The sequence below is a fragment of the Pseudopodoces humilis genome, chromosome 2, assembly GCF_049639895.1.
Source record: "Pseudopodoces humilis isolate 2021_Gansu_Grassland_sample_001 chromosome 2, ASM4963989v1, whole genome shotgun sequence".
Lineage (NCBI taxonomy): Eukaryota > Metazoa > Chordata > Aves > Passeriformes > Paridae > Pseudopodoces > Pseudopodoces humilis.
The window spans coordinates 62,162,158-62,181,600 of record NC_142201.1 but is presented as its reverse complement, the minus strand read 5'-3'; the positions used below and the strand labels follow the sequence as shown (position 1 = coordinate 62,181,600).

Genomic DNA, 19,443 nt, shown 5'->3' with positions numbered 1-19,443 from the left:
CTTTACCAGCAACAAAATTGAGATGCAACTATCGACTCCCTGAAGTTACTGCTATCTTCTTTCCCTGCCTTGATGGAAGGACAAAAGGTTCTTAATTTATAAAGCTTCATTAGCTTACCTCTCTCAGTACCCGAGCTAATTTTGGCACCTTTACAAAGCTTTGTACAGGACTAACATTCCCAAGGCTCTTAAAGCCACTTCTGCTAAGCCTTCAACTGTGTTGTACTTAACAAGTGCTTAAAAATCCTTTGCACTATTTTGTTTGAATCTGTACAAACTCTTTCATCTGAAGGGCTATTTATCACATTTTCATCCTTTTTATGGTGAAAGCACTAAAAATTAACTGACCTTCTCTTCACAAAGATCTTTATCATTTAATTCTCAGAACCAAAGAGCAGATGCCACCAGAGTGGGAAGAGAGGACAGAAGTGTTCTGCAAGACACAGTCACACATTATTTCACAGACCGCAGCAATGGCTTTCACAAAGCCACACAGCAGCACAGCTCAGGATGTTCCCTTTATACTGCTCTCAGCCAACTGCCAGAGTCAGTTAATGGAAGCACTAATCAATCCTTGGGGTTTGCATTCCTCCTCCAGCCACATCTCCAAACTCTTGAGATAACAGTTGCATCAAGATGTTATTTCTTCATGTATTACCATGTTTTTAAAATCTACTTGCAGATTAGCACAGAACATGAAAACAATTTCCTAGAAGGAATGGCTGATGCTTGGCAAGTCCTTATGTAAATTTTAGCCACAGAGAAAAAGCAAAAACAATTCTTGGAAATGCTGAAATCTGGTCCACAAACCCAGTGTTGAATCTGGGCTTCTTTTACTTAAAGAGGGGATGGAGCGGTAAAAAGTAAGATTGCAATATTTTCCCCAAATACTTGAAAGTAAATGTGTTACTTCTCTCAATAGCTGCAGTTTCAAACAAGATGAAGCAAACAAAAAAAAAACCAAAAAAAGGCCACTAGTGCTGACACATCCCTCTCCTACGTTCAAAAGCTGGAAGAAAAAGTCTTCATTTCCCTTTTTGCACTTGGCTTCTCCTTGCCTGTGTTACCCCAGAGCTCCCTGGGGTTTGGTTCACTATGATGGCAAGGCCTCCTGCCCTCTTCATCCTTTCAAAAGTGTAGCATTCAACCTTCTCTTCACTGGTGACTGTCCTGGTGCTTATCAGGCGAAATCCATCTTTGAGTAAAGTGTCAAGCAGCAGGCCTAGCACATTAGTACCATTAACCAGCTTTCTATTATCAGGCTTTATGGAAACATACCTAAAATCAGGGAAAAAAAAAGGCAGTTACAACACACTTTAACTACTTCTTGACAGCATAGATCAGCACAGCTGCACTGCGCTTACACCAGTCAAGGTTCCAGATATTATTTTACTCCTTTAAGGACAACTGGACTCTTTCCTTCATTAAGAGTAATTCTCAGTTCGTCCATTTATGTGCTGGGGAAGAAGTGCTTCTCTTTCACACCCTCCCCTGCCACAAAACTTACTTTCTTAAGAAATATCTGTGACAACCCCAGAGAAAAAGGGAGCAGCAGGCTCTGCAATGCTGCAGCATTTTTCAGGTAAGAGTAAATGATGGACAGCAGAGTCATGTTCACCCCAAGAGCATCACTCCAACACACAGGATCTCTCTCTCTACAAACAGTGACATTTATTGCAAATTACTTTGTACAGCAGGTCGTGTGGTAACAAATATGAAAATCATTTTCACGTGGCCTCAAATGATTTTATTTGATATAAAGTACAGTGTAAGAATCTATCCAGACATTCTGAGGAGCAGAAGTCAGGTAAAAATACCATTACAAAATATATAAACTGACGGGTGAAACTGTTCCACAGTTCACAGGCAAGTACACCAAATATTCATGGAAAACACAAGAAAGGCAAAAAAGTCCGTGTCACCACAAAGATTAAGGAGATAGAGGAGACAGAAATTCAGCAAGGCAATGTAATCAAATTTGACTTGTTTCATTACTCAAGATAAGTTTTTTTATTGATCTGCAGAGCGAAATTTTTACCAAGTCTGAAGAAATAAATGAAAAAATCAGAAATAATTTCCCCACTACTTAAGTTGCCATAACCTACTCAACCAATTGCTAATCCATTAAAATTAGTAATATGTCACAAAGTTAAGGTTTGGCACACATATATATAAAAGTCACATATATCGACTGATTTCACAATTGCAAAGTAGTTTTTATTCTACTTGCTTAGCCAAAGAAAGCTGAAAGAAAGATTTTATTTTCTTTAAAAGAATAATCAAAAGACTGCTGTGTTGGTTCATATATTCAAATAGAATAACCCTTTTGGAAATATTTCAATGAAATTTCCATAAAATTCCAGATGTTCTAATAGCCACAGAGGACAAATTAGGTTAACATTTTCTTATACAGTAAGAACACGTCTCCATACAATAGAGACATCCAGCAAAAGATAGTTTAAAAAACCTAAGTAGTCATTAGAATACAATAATGCTATCACAAAAATTACTGATACACAGTTATCTTAATAAAAACAGAACCTGGCTCTGAAGTCAAAGAAAACCCACTGTGAAGCATAAAGTTAATAATGACTCTTCTCCCTCCTCCTTATAAAACGCTCTACAAAAGCTTTCCAGTCCCTGAAATGATGTCTCAGTTGCACTGGAGTTTTTAACCCTTCTTGCCATTCTCTGTTCCCTGTTTTCCATATAAAAGCCTTTTGCACCATAAGCTACTGGATATTTTAGTACTTAAAGTACCCCCAATACTTTACTTCTTTACTTTGCCTCATTTTACTGCATTTTTTATGTTCTCCAGAAGGTGATACTGTGAAATTCTAAAGTGAGTGGGGAGGAAATGGCAGAGAGAGAGAAAAACCAAAGAGAGCTCATAAACAAACACCAAGAACAGTATTTTAGAAAGCTAAAGAACAGGCAAATCAGTGTAACAAATTAAACTGGGTGTTTCAGAACTAGAAAAAGATAACATTGAACAGAAAGAAGGAAACATATTTCTTTCCTTTCAGTTTCTTTAAAATGAGCTTTTCTAGCACATAGTGTGCACTTCATGAACTGGAAGCCACAAAGACACGTCTGTAATGAGAAGTCACTCTAGGGACAATACCTGGCCACAAACTGGTCACCAGCAGAATACTCAGTACCACACTGAAAAACCATATCATGATGAGAGGGTCTTTCCAAAGGAAGTGGAATGAGTGTTTTCTGAGAAGGAAAAGGGCTATTCCAGCCCTGTCCTGACTGCTGCCCTGTAAACACAGTGATCTGCTCAGCCAGTGCCTCAATGGTGCTACTACAGGAACCAAAGATCCGGAAAAAGGCCTGCATTTCTTGGAGAGAAAAATGCACTTCCAAGACCTCCAGCTTCGGCTTCAGCAAGTGTTCTTGGCTCAGGACGTCCGCCAGGGGGTAGAGTCCATAGAATTCTGCTTCTCTCTGCAGCCTCTGATAGTCTGAGAAATCAGCTGGTAAGGACACCTGGAGAGTCCTCAAGAAGTCCATGATGTAACTAAACAAAGCTCCATCTCTGTCCACAAAAAACTCTCCATTCACCAGTTTAAATTCCCTGTCATTGTCATTCACCATCCGTGCCAGCCTGGACTCAGGGAACTGCTGCAAGGTAGAAGCCCGGGTTACAAATCTCACACCTCCCACACTCAGAACAATCACCTCTCGACTACTCATGGCTACCTCAGCCACTCAGGAATTGCAGTTCTCTGATCTACATGTCTGTGACTTGATCTTTCCTAAACGGCAAGGCGGCTGCAAGAACCATTGCGTGCTTTTAGCAAGTGTTTGGAGTGAGGTGTGGAGCAGCAACAGCATTCCCAGGCAACAAAGATGTAAATATCATGTACAATAGTTTTGTTTGCTGGGTTTGGTTGCTTGGAAACTTTGATTCTTGGCATTTTATGTTTTATTTTTGAAATGAACAGCTCGCAAGGACTACTGGAATACAGTCAATTGACTGTCACAACTTATGAAACCTTGAGAGAGGCAAACAAATATTCCCAAAGTATGGCACACGTTATGTTTGTTTTCTAGAAATGCCAGTTCAACATTTTCGTTCCATACACTGCTGTTCATAGGACCACTGCAAAAACAGGTTAGATGAGCTTCAGGCAAGACATTTCAGTACCATATGCTCCAAAAGAAGGGCACTTCAGAGAACTCAAGCTTAAGGTTCCCTTTAAAATGTAAGGCCAAGTCAGTACAACCAGAAAATTCAAGTAGCTCCTGAAACGAGATACACAAAAATACAATAACAGCGGAAGAACCTGCACAAGGTTCTTCAAACACCACCAACATCCATACACCTGCTGCATCATACAACCTGTTCCAAGAATCACCCAATCACTTTTCCTGGCTTTTGGAATTGCAATCTGGAGAGGCAGAGAGGGACAGGAGAGCAGCTGTTGTACCTGCCACCTCTGCAGGGCTAGAGTCCAAGCTGCCTTCCTGTGGCAGAACCCTGCACACCCTTCACTGCACTAAGTTCTTTATGTTAAGGCCAGTTTTTAAGAAAGCATGGCTTCAGAGAAACATGGATCTAACAAACCAGCCCAGCTACCCCAACAATTTGATGTTGGAAAAGTAAACTGCAAAGTATGAACTATCTGCAAAGCACATACTGTCTTGCAGCTTGCTCTTATCATTACCTCTAGAATTTATGCTTGCCCTGAAGATACATTTTTGTATAGAACACACTATCTGAATGCACAGGGTAATTACAACATTTGGTTGTACAAAAAAAAAAACAACAACAAACCACAAAATCAAACCAGAACACATAGCTATTTCAGAGAGAAATAACATCATCAGATAGAAGCTGGTTCCAGAATGTGAATGATGCACACTGCATTTTGCAGTGGAAGGGCAGTCCTCAGCAAACCTGTCAGCACAGTGCTCACCTCAATCACAACTCCTCTTGCTCTTTCCAAACGATCTCCCAGTTAGAATTCTTCTTTTAAACTACAATTTTTTATCTTATTCTACAGTTACATTAACATCAAACTAAAGATACAGTTTGGCCCTATATTTTGGTAAGAAAAATGATTTACAGTGAGTAATATTCCCATAATCACCACTGAAAGAAGAATCCACAAGGTGTTTTTCAAAGCTCCATTTCATTTTCTGGTTTAGCAGTGCTCAAACTATGTGAACATTATGAATGTTTTGGAATCATTTTGAATCTTTGAATGTTTTCACTGGAAGTCTGAAAAGACCAATTAATTTAAGAAGTTCCATGCTTTCTTCCCCAGATCTCTCTTAGTTCTTATATTCCAGCAGACACTTCACAACAGTTTATATTTGCACACAAACTGTGCAACGTTATCCAGTACAACCAACGTATAGTTTTTACACTTTTCTCTTAAAAGTGAGGCTCCATCTGTCATCTGTTCCCAGTAAAAGACTGCATGATCTGCTATCTCCACGGTATCTGCCAAATAGGACAAGCAAATTGTAAGGAACTGAGATTTCCAGCACTGGAGATTGTCAATGACTGACTCCACAAAGGACATTCTGGTGACAGCAAGAATGAGCAAGAAAATAAGAGAGTTCACTATAAATCTGCGTGAAAAGACAGAGGGAATCTTGAATTTGAAAGTGTTGCTTTCCTGAGGCAAGGAAAGTTTGTCCACATCAACAAGTTTTATTCCATTCCACTGGCTGGTATCAAAGCTCTTCATTGTGGGACTGATGTCCACAGTGGAACAAGGTAAAGGGGTTTCTTTGAGCACCTTGATTTTTTCCCTGAACTCCTGCATCTGTTGCAGAAATATAATGGGTTCAGACACATCTTTGAAGGCCTCCGCAATGTTAAAAGCCATCCGCTGCTCTTGTAGAATCGTGTTCAGTTTATTGATTTCTGGATCGTATGCCTGCATCACTGCAAGCTTCATGGTCTCAAAGTCAGACAGGATCTCATTTCGCTTCTGCTCCAACGTGTGTTGCAGCTTCTCAAAGAACTCCTTCACTTTGTCAGAATCTTTCGTCAGCATCTGCAGAGCTTTCCTCTTACTGGTCTCTAAGGTATCCAGCCGTGAGAGGGCATCTCCACAACGCCAAGTTTCAAAGCCCTGAAACAAGGTTTCAAAAGCCCGCTTCTCCTGGGAATAAGCTTCCTCAATGGAACAGAAAACATGCTTTGTGTGGTCGCCACGGGTGGCACAAACCCCACAGATCAGCTGCATGTCTGTCCGGCAAAAAATGTTAAGGGGTTGTCCGCTGTGCACTTTGCACACAGGCATTTTTGGAGTTACTTTGATTTTGTTGTACTTCTCCACGATACCTTTCAGGGAATAGTTGACCTGCAAGCTGTTGACTCCAGTGACAGGAGTCTCCTTCCTGCATGTGGGGCACTTGAAAGGGGATGGCCTCCAAAGCACATTTCGCACATTTCCCTCAAGAATTCCTTCTAGACACTTTCTGCAGAAATTGTGTGAACAGGGCAGGACACGAGGATCATCAAACAGGCTACAGCAAATGGGGCAGGTCAGATCTTCTTCTAGGAGCTCCATCATATCCTAGGAAAGAGAAAAAAGATGGTAACAGAACTTACAAAACTTATTTGTCCCTCAAGGAGATAATACAAAAACCAATCTCCATCTGAGACATGTCTCAGTGAGAACAGGATGTATTTTTTTTTCTCCAGTACCCTTCAGACAGAGCTGCAGCTGGGTTTTTGCAGCCAGTCCCCCTTGGCTGTGGTATCTGGCCAGCAAATGGCAGGCACAAGAAGTGAAATGCTCAGGCAGAACAATTTTTTTTGACTCTCAACTAGAAATGCTAGAAAAGAACACTTGCCAGTTCCAGCAAGGATTCTGAAAGAAAATAACTCATGGACTCATAGTAAAAGTGCGAGACTTACATCTTTCCTTGCTGATGCAATACACAGAAACGGGATTTGCACAGAAGATACCCAGCCAATACACCCTGCTAAGATTTCATTACTTTCTCCTTGCTCCACTCATCCAAAGCTTCCAGTTTCAAACCCCATGCACTGGTACTGCAGACAATACTAAAAGTGACTGAAAAAGCCTAGCTGCAATATTTCTGCTGCTACAGAGTACATTGTGTCTTTTTGCTTGACTTGCAAGGCCAAAGGAGAGTCACCACTCACTTTATGAATTAGCTTTTCTCTTGCTCCTGCAATACTTTTAAATAACCAATGGAATGTGTTACTATTGAGGTATTCAGCATGAAGTTAAAGTACTTCAAATGACAGCTGCCCATAATCCTTGATAATTCATCATGAAACAAAGCTGTTAACCATTTTACTCATCTGCAATCTCTATTTCCAATTCCATTCTCACAGCATTCATGCCTCAGTAACTTCTTTCTGGAAATGTAGGAGAAACCCTACAGGAAGAATAGTTATTGTGTAATCCTTCCTATGAAGGGACACAGTGCACTACCCTCTCCCTGCCTCCAACTAAAGCCAAGTTTTCAGATGCAGACACCTTGTAACTTACAGCAGGCTCTAAGAAAACAAATAGCTAATAAAGACCAAAATAAGTGACAGTCCATATCATCCAAAGCTCTCAAACACTTAGTTTTGAGCTATAATTAGAAAGATGCTGCCCTTGCATAAATTCTTTCCATATTATACAACATATATTCATATATATGCAATAAAATTCCTTTTATAAATTGAAAGAGATCACAGAAAAGTGCATCAAAGTACTGCTGTGACATCAAGGCATGTGAATGACCTCTTAATTAGTTTTGACATAATTTCTAAGGTTTCTGTCCCCTCAAAGAAATATGAAGTGGAAAACGTGGGAGTCAAGAAGAGAGCTGCACAGGACAAGAAGAGCAACAAAATCAATACCACTGACCCAAGGAAAGTTCGCTCTCAAGAAGGTGAGGTCAGTCCTGACTTGCCTTCATAAAAGGACCAATAGTCCCAGTGCAACTTCACAGTAAAAGCCATTCCTGGGAAGTGTAAGCAAACCTCCCATGCTTTTCAAGTGAGGAGGAGGGGCTGTCACAACCCAGAAATTCAGCAGAAATTCTCGGTGGGCTGAAGAAAGACAGCAGTCCAGTGTCAGGGAACTCTTACCCTTTATTACACGGCCACCTTAACTCTGACAGCTATCCCACTATTTAGTCAAAGAAGTGTTGGCCAACCAGCTCTTGACTCTTACAGTGAACTTTACCAAGCTCCCAACTCCCCCAGCAAACTTCGGTACAGAGCAAGTGGTAAAATCCAATTGCCACACTGGCTGGGATAGAACAAGAGAGAGTAAAGATGGAAAATAAAATGAAGGAAAAAGACCACCAGCCCTTACATCCCACATTGGTCCTGCCACTGTGTACAGTGCAGATCTGGGATGAACAAAACCCTGGGACCGATCCCCTCCCTTTACAGTTTTCCTAGTGCACATCCCCTCGCTTTTTGTGCCACTTGCTGCTGCTGGCACAGGTGCAGTGATCCCTGAGAGCCCCTCAGGAAATGAGCGGGGCTGGGGGCCTGCGGTGGTGCAGGAGCCCCCTTTAGTAAGGTGTCCAGGACTTGACTCTTCTCTTGCTGCAGGCACACTAAACATGAGCCTCCAGGCTGGATTACACTCCCAGCAATGAAAGGGAAGCTGGCTCACAATAGTGCTGCCCTGCTCCAGAGGGACTCTCCCTCCCAATCCCAACTTCCCTGTCACAGCATGACAGTCAGAATGCTTGAGACAACCATGCTTATGTGCTTTTGCCTGTTCACATATTATCTATGCTTGTTGGAAAAAAAGAGACTTTAGAAAAATTGCCAGCTTTTTTACTCAGAACTAAAGTCAGGAGGTAGAAGCAGCCACCACTACAACTAGGGACAATGTCCCAGAGAAAAGGTCTAATAACTCTAACTAATGGGTTTCCTGTAAGCCCACAGATGCCATTCAGAAACCTCATTTTCTGTGAGGAGAATGTAGTTTTGAAGCACCTCTCATGCTCTCAAAGCAACGTCTCTCTTCCATCTTTTTCCCAGTGCTAAAAATAATGGGATGACAGGAAGATGATAATTTCATCCCTCCACTCTTGAGCTTTCCTTTTTGTGAGCAGCTCTCTCTTTCCGACTTGTAGCCATAGCTTTTAGCCACAGTAGCAGCACAAAGATCAGTTCTGCTCGTGTTAAGAGGATAATAACTACGAAACTACAACGACAGTTTTCCATCTCTTGGTAAATGGAAATGCAGGGCAGAAAATATTTGCTCTGGTCCATCTCCTTTACCAGGGTGGATTTTACTTCCCAGTTAGGGAGCTGGAAAAGCAGCTTTGCATGCCTGACAGCAAGAACTGCAAACCAATGCAGAAAATGCTTTCTATAACACTTTCCATCAAAATTGCAGGACAAACACTGAAGATTTTCACACTCCTAAGAATACAAAGAACATACACAAAAAGGCTTCATGATCCAACTGAAACTGTCCTGTTCCATTTCAACCCCACTTACCAAATTACATAATTATGTTTTATAAATGTAACTGAATTCCAAAACCTTTATACAACATCATTAAAAACACTGGATTTAGAAAAAAATAAATGAGTAGGTCTACAAACTTTCCCCCACCCTTACAATAGCAGAAATACCAAACCAAACATACAGATTTGTATGACTGCTTGGACAGATTAACTTCTGCCTTCTTTAGGAAATTAATTTCAGACAGTAAGTTGTCTGTGGATTGAAACATTCCTTAGCAACCTGGTATTTGTGTGATGAACTACAGTGACATTTAAGTTTTTCCACGGGGAATTTCTCTGTGTAATTTCTGACCCAGATTTAGGTGGCCCTGGAATTCCCCACTTGTAGCACATGGACCAAAAGCATCTTTGGATAGAAACCCAACATATGTCACCCATCAGAAAGAGCAACTTGTACCGTTTTATCATTAGGAAGAAGAATGGCAAACAACATCAAACCATAAAAGCAAAAACAACCACGGTAGCTTTTTCCCACACTCCAGAGAGAAATTCATTTAGCATGCTTCTCAGCACAGAAGTTGGGTTTATCAGCCAGCAGCGTGCTGAAAGCAAAACCAGAATTTCACCAGGCTTCAAACAAAACAACAAACTCCTGAATCACAAGTCTCCTGCAACGGCATGTAACTGTTCTAAATAAGACTTGACCGAGTCAAGCTACATTTCTACAAGTAATTGAGCTAGTCAGGAGAGGTCTCATCTCCCTTCCTTGGAAAGGACCCCGGTCTGTGTCAGGACCCCCTGTGAGCAATCCACCAGCCTTCTGTCAGACTGGTGTGTTGAATCAGCCCTAAAAAGAGTTCCACACACAAGGGAAGGGAGATGGAAGATCCTCCTTCCAGCAGCAATTATCTTAACCTTGTTCATTCCACTGAGAGAAACTGCAATCTAATGAAGGGTCATTGTATACATTTTAATGTGGAACTGACCTCTGTGTGCAGTAGGTAACAGGATTATAGAACGTTAAGGGGTTGAAAAGGACTTTGAAGATTATCTAGTCTCAACTCCCCCTGCTATGGGCAGGGATACCAATCACTAGACCAGGTTGCCCAAGGCCTTACTAACCTGGCCTTGAACACTGCCAGGACTGGGACATCCACGACCTCCCTGGGCAACCTGTTCCAGTGTTACTGCCTGCACAGTAAAGAATTTCTTCCCAATATCTAAACAAAATTTCCCTTCTTTCAGTTTGTACCCATTACTCCTCGTCCTGTCACTATAGTTCCTGTTGAAGAGTCCCTCCCTGGCTTCCCTGTAGGCCCCTTTCAGCTACTGGAAGGTTGCTATCCAGACAGCCAAAAAGACCTGGATAAATTGTCTATGCTTTAAACCTGGTATTTCATGGCCAAAATTTTTTCCAGGAGCACCAGGCAGCTCCAACCCCTTCAGACTGGAAAGGCAGGAAGGCCTGGAGAAATAAGCAATCTCTGCCCAGTGCACCCACAGTCCCATGAACACCGTTTCACCCCCGGGGCTGGACGGTCTGTCCAGCGCAGGGGCTGCCCCAACGCTGGTCCCCGCGTTCACCCCCACTGTCCCTTGACCTGGCAGAGGTTTCCATGCCGCTGCTGGTTACAACCCCCTCTCCAATTCCAGCGGGGAATCGCCCCTCAACGACAGCACTGCAGCCAGCCGCCGGCCCTGGCCTCCGCCGGGCACCGCAGCCCGGGGCAGGGGGGCCCAGCTGCTCCGCCCGCGCCCCGCGAAGCACAGCGGGGCCCACGGGGGATGGCGGCTGCCAGCGGAACCGGCGGCTCGGGCCGCGGGGGGCCCCGGGCCGGGCGCTGCCCCCGCCTCTCACAAAGCCGCGGCCTGCGCTCGCCCGGCCGCGCCCGCCCGTCCTGCCGCCCCCGGGCCCCGCTACTCACCATGGCAGGCCGGGGCCGCGGGGAGCCCGGGTCAGGCGGGGACCGGCCGCCTCAGTCACTCGCACGGCTCACCGCCGCTCCCGTCCCGGCCGCCGCCCGCCTTCCGGGCCCGCCGCTCCCGCCCCGCCGCCCGGCCCCGGCCCGCCGGAGCGATGGGCCGGGAGCTGCTGCCCCGCCGGCCCACCCACCTTGGCCCGCGGCCGCCGATCCAGCCCCAGGGCAGGAGCTGCTGCGGCTCTTCCCTTCCTCCGCTTGCCTGCGAGCGGCCAAGACAGCCTCCGGAGCTGCCGGGAGAGAGGGCCGGCGGTGGACGCTGCTTGCTTAAGGCGGCGGCCGAGGCTGCAGCCTGTGCCTCCGCCGAGATATGTCCGCCGAGATATATACGGGTTTCTGTTGTTAACTCTGTTAAATTACACTTGAGCCTGCAGCTCACAGGCGCACGTTGCACAGCCTAAGGAGGGGCGCTGCTGGGTGGCAAGCCTGCTGGGCATCTGCCACCTTCTGAAAGCACTTATTAAAAAAATAACATAATTTGAGACAGATAGCCTTATGTGCTTCATAAAAGGATAGCAACTCATTCTTATTTGCTTGAACACACTGGTTATACCATTTCCAGCTGGTGACTCTCTTGGAGAGTTAACGTGGCCTGTAAAACCTGTGCAGGTTTTCCACAATAACACTGACTAGTCTTGGGGAGATGGAGCAGAAGAGATAGCTCATGTCCACTTGAAAGAACATTCTAGTTACAGGACGATGAAACTCAATCTGGTAGTGCTGAGACATCAGAGGACCTTTGTGTTGGGTATCTCTTTTGCAGTTCTGTTAGTTTGCAGTCAGCAGAACAGGTCTCACATCAAAGTCAAACTGAACTTATTTTCAAGTTAGACTCTGTGAAATACTACATTGAAAGCTGATCCCAATGTTCCCATACTCTGCCTCTTGCATCCCTTCCCTACTCTGCACCTACTGCAGTCACATCACTCATCAGCACAGGGGAGACTCTTCACCCCCAGGAATGCCCCACACAAGGAACATCACAAATCAGACTGTGTTTCTATCAAATGAAGCTCTCTCACACATCTGACATATTTCTCTTGATTATTTAGGAATCTGGATCTTAAAAGCCATTCAATAACGTGCTAAGGTTATGCTTCCCCAATTTACTGCACTCCTCACCTTCTCTCCTTGCTGCCCCATCCAAGTTGGCCTGCCTGCTCAGCTTAACTCAGTGGGAACAGTTTGACCAAGGATAAGCATTTTTGAAAATCCCTTTCAGAGTGCCTACACACTGAGGCATTTCTTCCATTATCCACTGGAGAACAGCCCCAGGAGGTAGAGCTGCTGCACAAAAGCAACTGAGACCTTCACATGTATTTCAACATCCTGCTTGTTTCTTCTTAATTATCCAGCGTCTTGTTTGCTGTTTATTAAAAACAAGTAATTCCAGATAGTTTCCCTCAGCCACCTAAACTATTTTCAAGTGATATCCCAATGCTTGTGCATTTACATTTGCTGAGTACTCCTTGTCTACGCTTTCCCAGCAGCCACTTTGGTCTCAAGAATTTCTAGGTCCTATTAATCTTTGTAATTTTATGGTTAAAGATTAACAACAACATGGCATTTTAGATTTCTCACTATTATATATATATATTTCCATATATTTCTCCTATAACATTTTTTTCTGATCTATTTTTAGAGTACATTTTATTCTCTATTAATTCTTTGGGCTGGTCCAAATCTGTCTCCTTATAAATGAAGAAGGAGCTGAATGGATGGAAGAATGGCTGCCTGCCCACCTGGGATAATGCCTCTTTATTACACCTGAAAGTGTTCTTGTCCCTCCTTGCCTTTGATTTCTTCTGTCAAAGAGGAAAGCTTAAACTTCTGGGCAAACACACAGCAGGATTTCTGTGCTTGGTGCATAGAAACACTGCCTAGCCAGCACTCTATTTAAGTGTCCCACGGCTGTCCTGAGTACAATCAAATAGAATTTGGGCACTCTTCTTATCTGACTGACAGAGCCACACAGAACCGTTTTTCACACATTATAAGTCCATCTTTCTATACTTTTTAACTCTGCTGCAATAGCAGCACTTTCAGTAGCAGTTTGTTTACGAGTTTGCATTCCTGCATCCAAGAGCACAGTGTCTTCCCAAGGCAGCATCAAAGGCCGGTTGTGGAAGCTTCAGAGTAAAGCTCTGGCTGATGGAAAAAAACATTTGTAGATCTGTGGAGTAATAGATAAACAAAGCAAAGGGAAATTTAGGCTCAAAGGAGGGGCTCAGCTTGAAAGGAGGTGTTAGGATAAACACCACTTAGTTATGGGAGGGTTGAAAATATAGGGGTAGAAATTTGGAAGGAATTATACAATAGTGGCAGTTTCCAGATTTTCAAGACAAACACCGTATTTGTTGTAAGACAAAGGGCAATAATCTACTGTCACCTTTAAACTACAGAGAAAACCTAGATCACGGCTCTTCTAAGAAGCACTATGCCAGGAGTTTTCTGAGACTGAAGCTCTGTGTTGTGGTTCAGTCAGCGACCTCAGAGCTGACAGCTATGACTCCCTTTGCCTGTCCCAGCTCTGCCAGCCTCTGCAGATCTGCCAGCCTCTGCAGATGCTCTACCAAGCTGATTCCACCCACTCAGCCAGCAGAATGTTATTCCCTTTTGTTTGTTGAGGTAAGTTTTGTGCTGATTCAACAAGTTAAATCAGTCCAATGCAAGATTAGACAATCATAAGGTCTAACATCAGAAGAGCAAGGAAAAAAGGAACAAGATTTTTCTCATTCAGTGGAAGCAAGCCATTAACGTGACTCAAGTTGTAACAGGTAACTCTACCCTGACAGGCAGATTCTCGGGGGGGTTAAGCCAAGATGAGACTGTGCTACTGGCAAAAGTCATCATTCCATCCTTTCCCCTTTCCTTAGTCATGCTTTCCTGATGCCTCCTCTCTGCTGGCTCCGACACTCATGCAGCCACACGTTAAGCCAGATCAGCTTGCCAACAGAGCTGAAAGCTAATCCAGTTAAAAAAAAAAAAAAAAGTTTCCAGCAGGATCAATTTTGGCAGCCAGCTGCAGCTGATCCTGCAGCCGAACAATCACCAGTGCCAGGATGAGCCGGTGAGAGGGCCTGTTTCGGCATCAGCCTGCACACACGTCAGCACAAACCAGAAGTGCCCCCACAGGCCATAATTTCACAAATGCTTCCAGCCAGCTATTGCCAGCACTGCTGCCAAAAGTAACACAGCCTTGCCCTCGGCCACACCAGCTGCTCATTCCAGGCTCCAGGCACCCGCTGTGCTTTGCTGGAGAAGAACTGATTGATAAATATAGCTGGAGTTAAAAGCAGCATTTTTTTTCCTCCCAAATTTGTATTCCACATCAGTAAAGCACCTCTTAACCAAAGACCTATTGGATTGTAATTGTCTCCTGGGGTGAAGCTCCGGGGAAAAGAGGTGAGTTGCGGGCATTTTTACAGTCTTATCCTTGGCTGCAAACCTGCCTTCCCACTAAGGCTAAGGCTTCACATCCTGTTACAGAGGTGTCAGAGCACACACAGAGTACACTCCAGCTTCAGGACAGAGACTTCTTGAAGGACTCTGCTTTGTTCAGCTGTGCTGGGATGAACATACTCTCAATCTGAGGTGGATAATGTAGTTGCTGTGGGGACCTAAATATGGACATAAATCTGCAAGAGTTTAGAGCAGCTTGATAAGAAGACACACTGTAAGATTACACAAATAAACAAATTATTCAAAACAGCTCTACATATCAAACACCTTACTGATGTACAAATGTTTCACAACTATATTGTATCTGACTACATTTCTTTTCAACAGATGCATCTGGACTATATTAAACATTCCAAACAAGGGATCAGAGAAAGCAGTTTCTTGTTATTGTTCCATAAAAGCTACTTTTAATATGGATTGTAGAAATACCAGGCATTAAAAATCCATGAAGGATCATCAGCGATTGAAATGATCAACTGTTGTTTTGAGGTCTGAATTTCACAGACTGTCTTGATATCTTCAGGGTCTCTGGTGACCATTTTAGCAGTACTGAAAAGCTCTCTAGTTTTGCATACAGAACTTTGACCCACAGAGTTAACTAATAATCAGCACTTTGCCAGTTTTTCTGCGGAGGGACAGGGGGGCGGGAATCGATGATTAATTCAGTCAGCTCCTTAGCGAAATCCTATTTATTTACAAAGAATGTACAGCCACGTCCCATTTCCTTGCACGCAGAGGAAGCAAATGGGAGGGAGAACTGTGCAGCAGTCCAAGTTTGCTGCTCCAGCCAGGATGCTTGCCCAGAAGAAGCTGTCCCTTGGCTTTTTCTCAGGGCCATACACCACTGCTTCTCCCACTGTCTGCTGGCTCTTGTGTGGTGTTTCCGGTCCCGGACATGCACACAGGCAAACACAGCTGCAACCAATCTGTGCTCTTGCTGCTGCACTCGCAAGCAATCCCTAGAAAAGTCTCCCTGACTTTCCCCAAATTAGTGCTTGCTCATACAAGTTAGCTCATCTTAGCACTTGGCCATGCACCCCTGTGCCATGGGCAGCAGTTTCTCATTTTTATCTATCTTATGCCATAAAATAACTTAATTGTTCCTTCCTGAACAAAGCGTGGCCAGCGTGCCTGTCAGTTTTAATGAGGTTTGGGATTGCCTATAGATCAAAGCTCTACTCCAGTGGGTTTTGCTTGTATTGCATAAAGAGGAAAGGAGAAATGACCTCCAAAGCAAATAGAACAACAAGGAACAAAATTAATTTCCATATGTAATTTCTTCTACGATTTGGCAAGCGTCAGATTAACTGTGTAAAACAGAGGACTTCCTACAAAATGTTAATCCTCACAAGAACTACATTATGGTGAAGATTTCAAAAGCACAACCTGTTTTTCATCTGAGACCTTGTCTGTATCATCTTCCAAACCACAGGCCTGACCCTGGGAGTGGAAGGACTGCTTTCAATAAACAAACCTTGATTTTCCAGTCCTGCACCATCATTTACTTCTGTGCAAGTTGCATGGAGACATTACTAAATCCATTCCAACATACATAATAACTACCTTTTTTCATTGGTTTTCACAGGTGTAAATGCCTCCACAAAGCATGTGGCAGCAGAGAAGCAAGTCTGATTGGTTTTCACTTGCAGGACAAAGAGGAATTATTTTTCTGAGAAGGGATTAGTCATGTATTACATTGCTGTAATGTGTGCTGCCACAACGGGAGACAGCTGCCCTCTCCTGCAAATTTGGCATATCAGGGAATCCTTCTGAAACATACTTGTCTGAAGCCAGTAGATGTACTTTACAAGGCTAATGAGAGACAGTTGAAGTTTGTGAATGAAGCTATAAGCCAGAGAATTAAATAAGTCAATGACCATCATTTTCCTTCAGCAGGTCTTCCAAATAAGTCTGCATTTTTGAAATGGATGGGAGTGGTCGTGTTCTACTAGCATGGTTCCCAGACAAAATGTCTCTGCTGCTACTGTTCAAGGAAATAAAACAGTGCAAGAAGCAAACATGTCTAGGCATGCTGAGCATAATTTTGCATCCAGTGTGGGAGGGTCTAAAATACTTGGCCTCCCCAGTGAAAGAAATGAACATTCAAGTAAGGCAGAAGCTGAATTAACCCTTGATTGCCAAGCACAATTATACTTCTAAATATTGAAGGCAAGATCTTAATTTCTTTGGGGCAGTTCTTTGTGCACTGTAAAGCTTTTGGTGTTCACACACTCAGTACACAGGCTGACAAGCACATTTACAAACACAATGCTATCCTCCTGCCATTGTTCACATCATCCTTCAAGACAGGTATATGAATAAGCCACATTTCTTACCAGCTGACTTTTGCCTTACTTCCACCACACCAGCGTATATTCTGCTTGACTGTGTCCGGCGCCAGAGCCTTCACTCAGGGCACACAAACATCTCTGCTACCGTTGCTGCTCATCGTGACACCAGTCTGCCACCAGCCGCTGCCCCGGTGCTCAGGAGCTGGGCTCTGCCTCTGCAGGGAGACAGGATGGGCACAAGGATGAGTTGGTCCCCGAGGCTTCCTGCCTGCCAAGCACACAGGCGCTGCAATCAATGTGCTCCAAAGCAGCACCGGCAACTTTTCCAAGCTGCAGCGTGTGCTTTGCTGCACGAGGGCTGCAGTCTGCTGGCCTGTAAAACCAGCCTCTCCAGTTAAGAGAGTAGTGGAGCAGGAAACTGGCAGGGCCAGGCACTGCTCCCCAAAGCTTCATCCCCGAGTCCAACAGAGATGTGTTTGTATTCCTAGTGTTCATTTTGGAGAAGAAAGGACATAGTGGGGCAGAGAAAGCCATGGGACAGGGAGTCATTTAGAGCTTAAGTCTCTATCTAAGTTTTTTTTTATTATTAATACTATATTAACATTTATCTTTTAGCATGTACTGTAACAAATCCACAGGCAATAAAAATCCCACAGTGACTTAAATGAGACTAAATTTGTGAACAACAAGTTACCAATAAGAATCCCGATGCCCTCCATATGAAATAAATAAACATCAGTTTCCACCTAATATTTACTTCTTGGAAGTTCAAGACTAATCCCATTTGGCATATTTTAAGGAAGTGAGCTCTTGACCCCAAATGTTTATGGGCTGTAACAGTAAGTCCAATAAAAAAAGGAAGCACATTTTAAAGCTGCTCTTAAAATCAGATTGCTTTTAGGCACAATTTTGAGAAAGACAGCACTTCACCTCATGTTTCAAGTAAAAAGGGGCAAGTGTGACTGATACAGCCCATCCAGTAAGATATTTGTGGCTATGAAAGTTTCTTTTAACAAGGATTTCTGAATATCTGTATTAACCCCCTGGCCCCCACTAGACAGATAACATAGTACCACATGGGTTACAGTAATTACATCATACTTCATACTGTAATAAAATGTTAAGGGAGCCTTCTAGCTGAAATGCCACAAAACAATACACCAACTGAAATAATGAGAAACAACAATTTCATCCCAAACTGGGTTGGAGATAAATAAGCCTTCAGATGCAAGAAATCAAATTACCTGCTGTCTGCAAAACATTCTACATCAGCAGCTCAACATCATGGCACAACATTTATTTGATATTTTTCTGTAGGTAAATAAAAATGTGCAGTGGGAACAGGTAGGCTTCTGTAGTCATGTTATCAATATTTACTGTGCTTGTTGGAGCTCAGTGTGTGGGTCCTGCTCCCACAAACATTAATACAAATACATTAATACAAATGTTGTGTGTGCTGTAGGAATGCAGAAATAGACATAGAAATGCCTGTGTAACCCAAAGACCACAAGTCATGTTACATGTTGCTTTTTTAATTACGTGGTATTCCACCTCTGTGAAAGGAACACAAAGCTGGCCCCAAACTGTGCTTTGCAAAACAAAACTGCCATGATAGCACACTGTAGTAGACTTTGCAGTTGAATTTAACTGACTAAATTAGGAAAGATTTTGAACACATGAAGAAGTACTCTAGAAGCAAAGAGTACTTCAAACACTCAGGGTTAAGACTCAGAGATGGACTGGTCTGGAAAACGCGGAGAAAGCGCAACTCACAGGTGCACCTGGCAGGTGTGTGAACCTCCCATTTCAGTCAGCCACGTCTGATTTTTCCAAGAATTAAAAAAGAGGAAGGTGGATGGGAAAAAAAAAAAAAAAAGTTAATAAAATAAACGCTGTTCTTGTTACTTGGCGCCAGGAATAACAGAGCAGTAAATTTCCATGAAGGAGTCCCTTTTCACATGTGAGGTTCGTTGATGTCATACCTACCACCTGACCATCATAATCAGTGTCCTCTTTTTTAATATATGTATATATGCATATATACATGAATTATCCTTTATATCCATGTACATACGTGCAATCCGTCCTTTAGGAGGCTGCGCCGGTTGCCTCACGCCACGGCGACAGCTGCAGAAAAAGAACAGCAGGGGCTGCACTCACTGTCCGCTAGATTTTAATTTCCAGAGGAAAGATGGGGCTTTAATGTTGATTTTTTAATTTTTTTATTTTAATTAAGTTTAACTTCACTCCAGCCCGCGCTCAAAGCGGCGGCCTCCGCCCGC

The 19,443-nt window shown here is 43.4% G+C and overlaps 2 protein-coding genes across 6 annotated transcripts in view; both read right to left on the bottom strand.

Annotated features, from left to right (window-relative positions):
* Nucleotides 1-687: 687 nt before the first annotated feature.
* KCNRG (potassium channel regulator) lies at nt 688-3,704 on the bottom strand. Its single transcript, XM_005516345.3, has 2 exons — nt 3,125-3,704; nt 688-1,278 (listed from the first exon to the last, which is right to left on the bottom strand). Exons 1-2 carry the CDS (start codon nt 3,700-3,702, stop codon nt 1,026-1,028), a joined length of 831 nt encoding a protein of 276 aa, XP_005516402.2. The 5' UTR covers nt 3,703-3,704; the 3' UTR covers nt 688-1,025.
* A 1,602-nt stretch (nt 3,705-5,306) lies between these two features.
* TRIM13 (tripartite motif containing 13) overlaps nt 5,307-19,443 on the bottom strand; it is a 35,921-nt gene continuing 21,784 nt past the window's right edge. The window contains exons 1-3 of one of the 5 annotated variants that reach the window (XM_014251740.2): nt 19,236-19,436; nt 17,207-17,376; nt 5,307-6,545 (exon numbers count right to left, since the gene is read on the bottom strand). In XM_014251740.2, the coding sequence (XP_014107215.1) occupies nt 5,313-6,542 (1,230 nt within the window). In that variant the 5' untranslated portion in view covers nt 6,543-6,545; nt 17,207-17,376; nt 19,236-19,436 and the 3' untranslated portion in view covers nt 5,307-5,312. Of the gene's footprint in view, nt 6,546-11,354; nt 11,473-11,542; nt 11,702-13,085; nt 13,582-17,206; nt 17,377-19,235; nt 19,437-19,443 lie in introns of those variants that run through there. The other 4 variants (XR_015771935.1, XM_088051764.1, XM_014251743.2 and 1 more) reach the window with 4 other exon arrangements.

Excerpts from the sequence above, each read along its gene's own strand:
- KCNRG (XM_005516345.3), bottom strand. The coding sequence starts at position 3,702 with ATGAGTAGTCGAGAGGTGATTGTTCTGAGTGTGGGAGGTGTGAGATTT. Across the intron at positions 1,279-3,124 it reads GGTGACCAGTTTGTGGCCAG|GTATGTTTCCATAAAGCCTG; the intron begins GTATTGTCCCTA and ends CCCTGATTTTAG.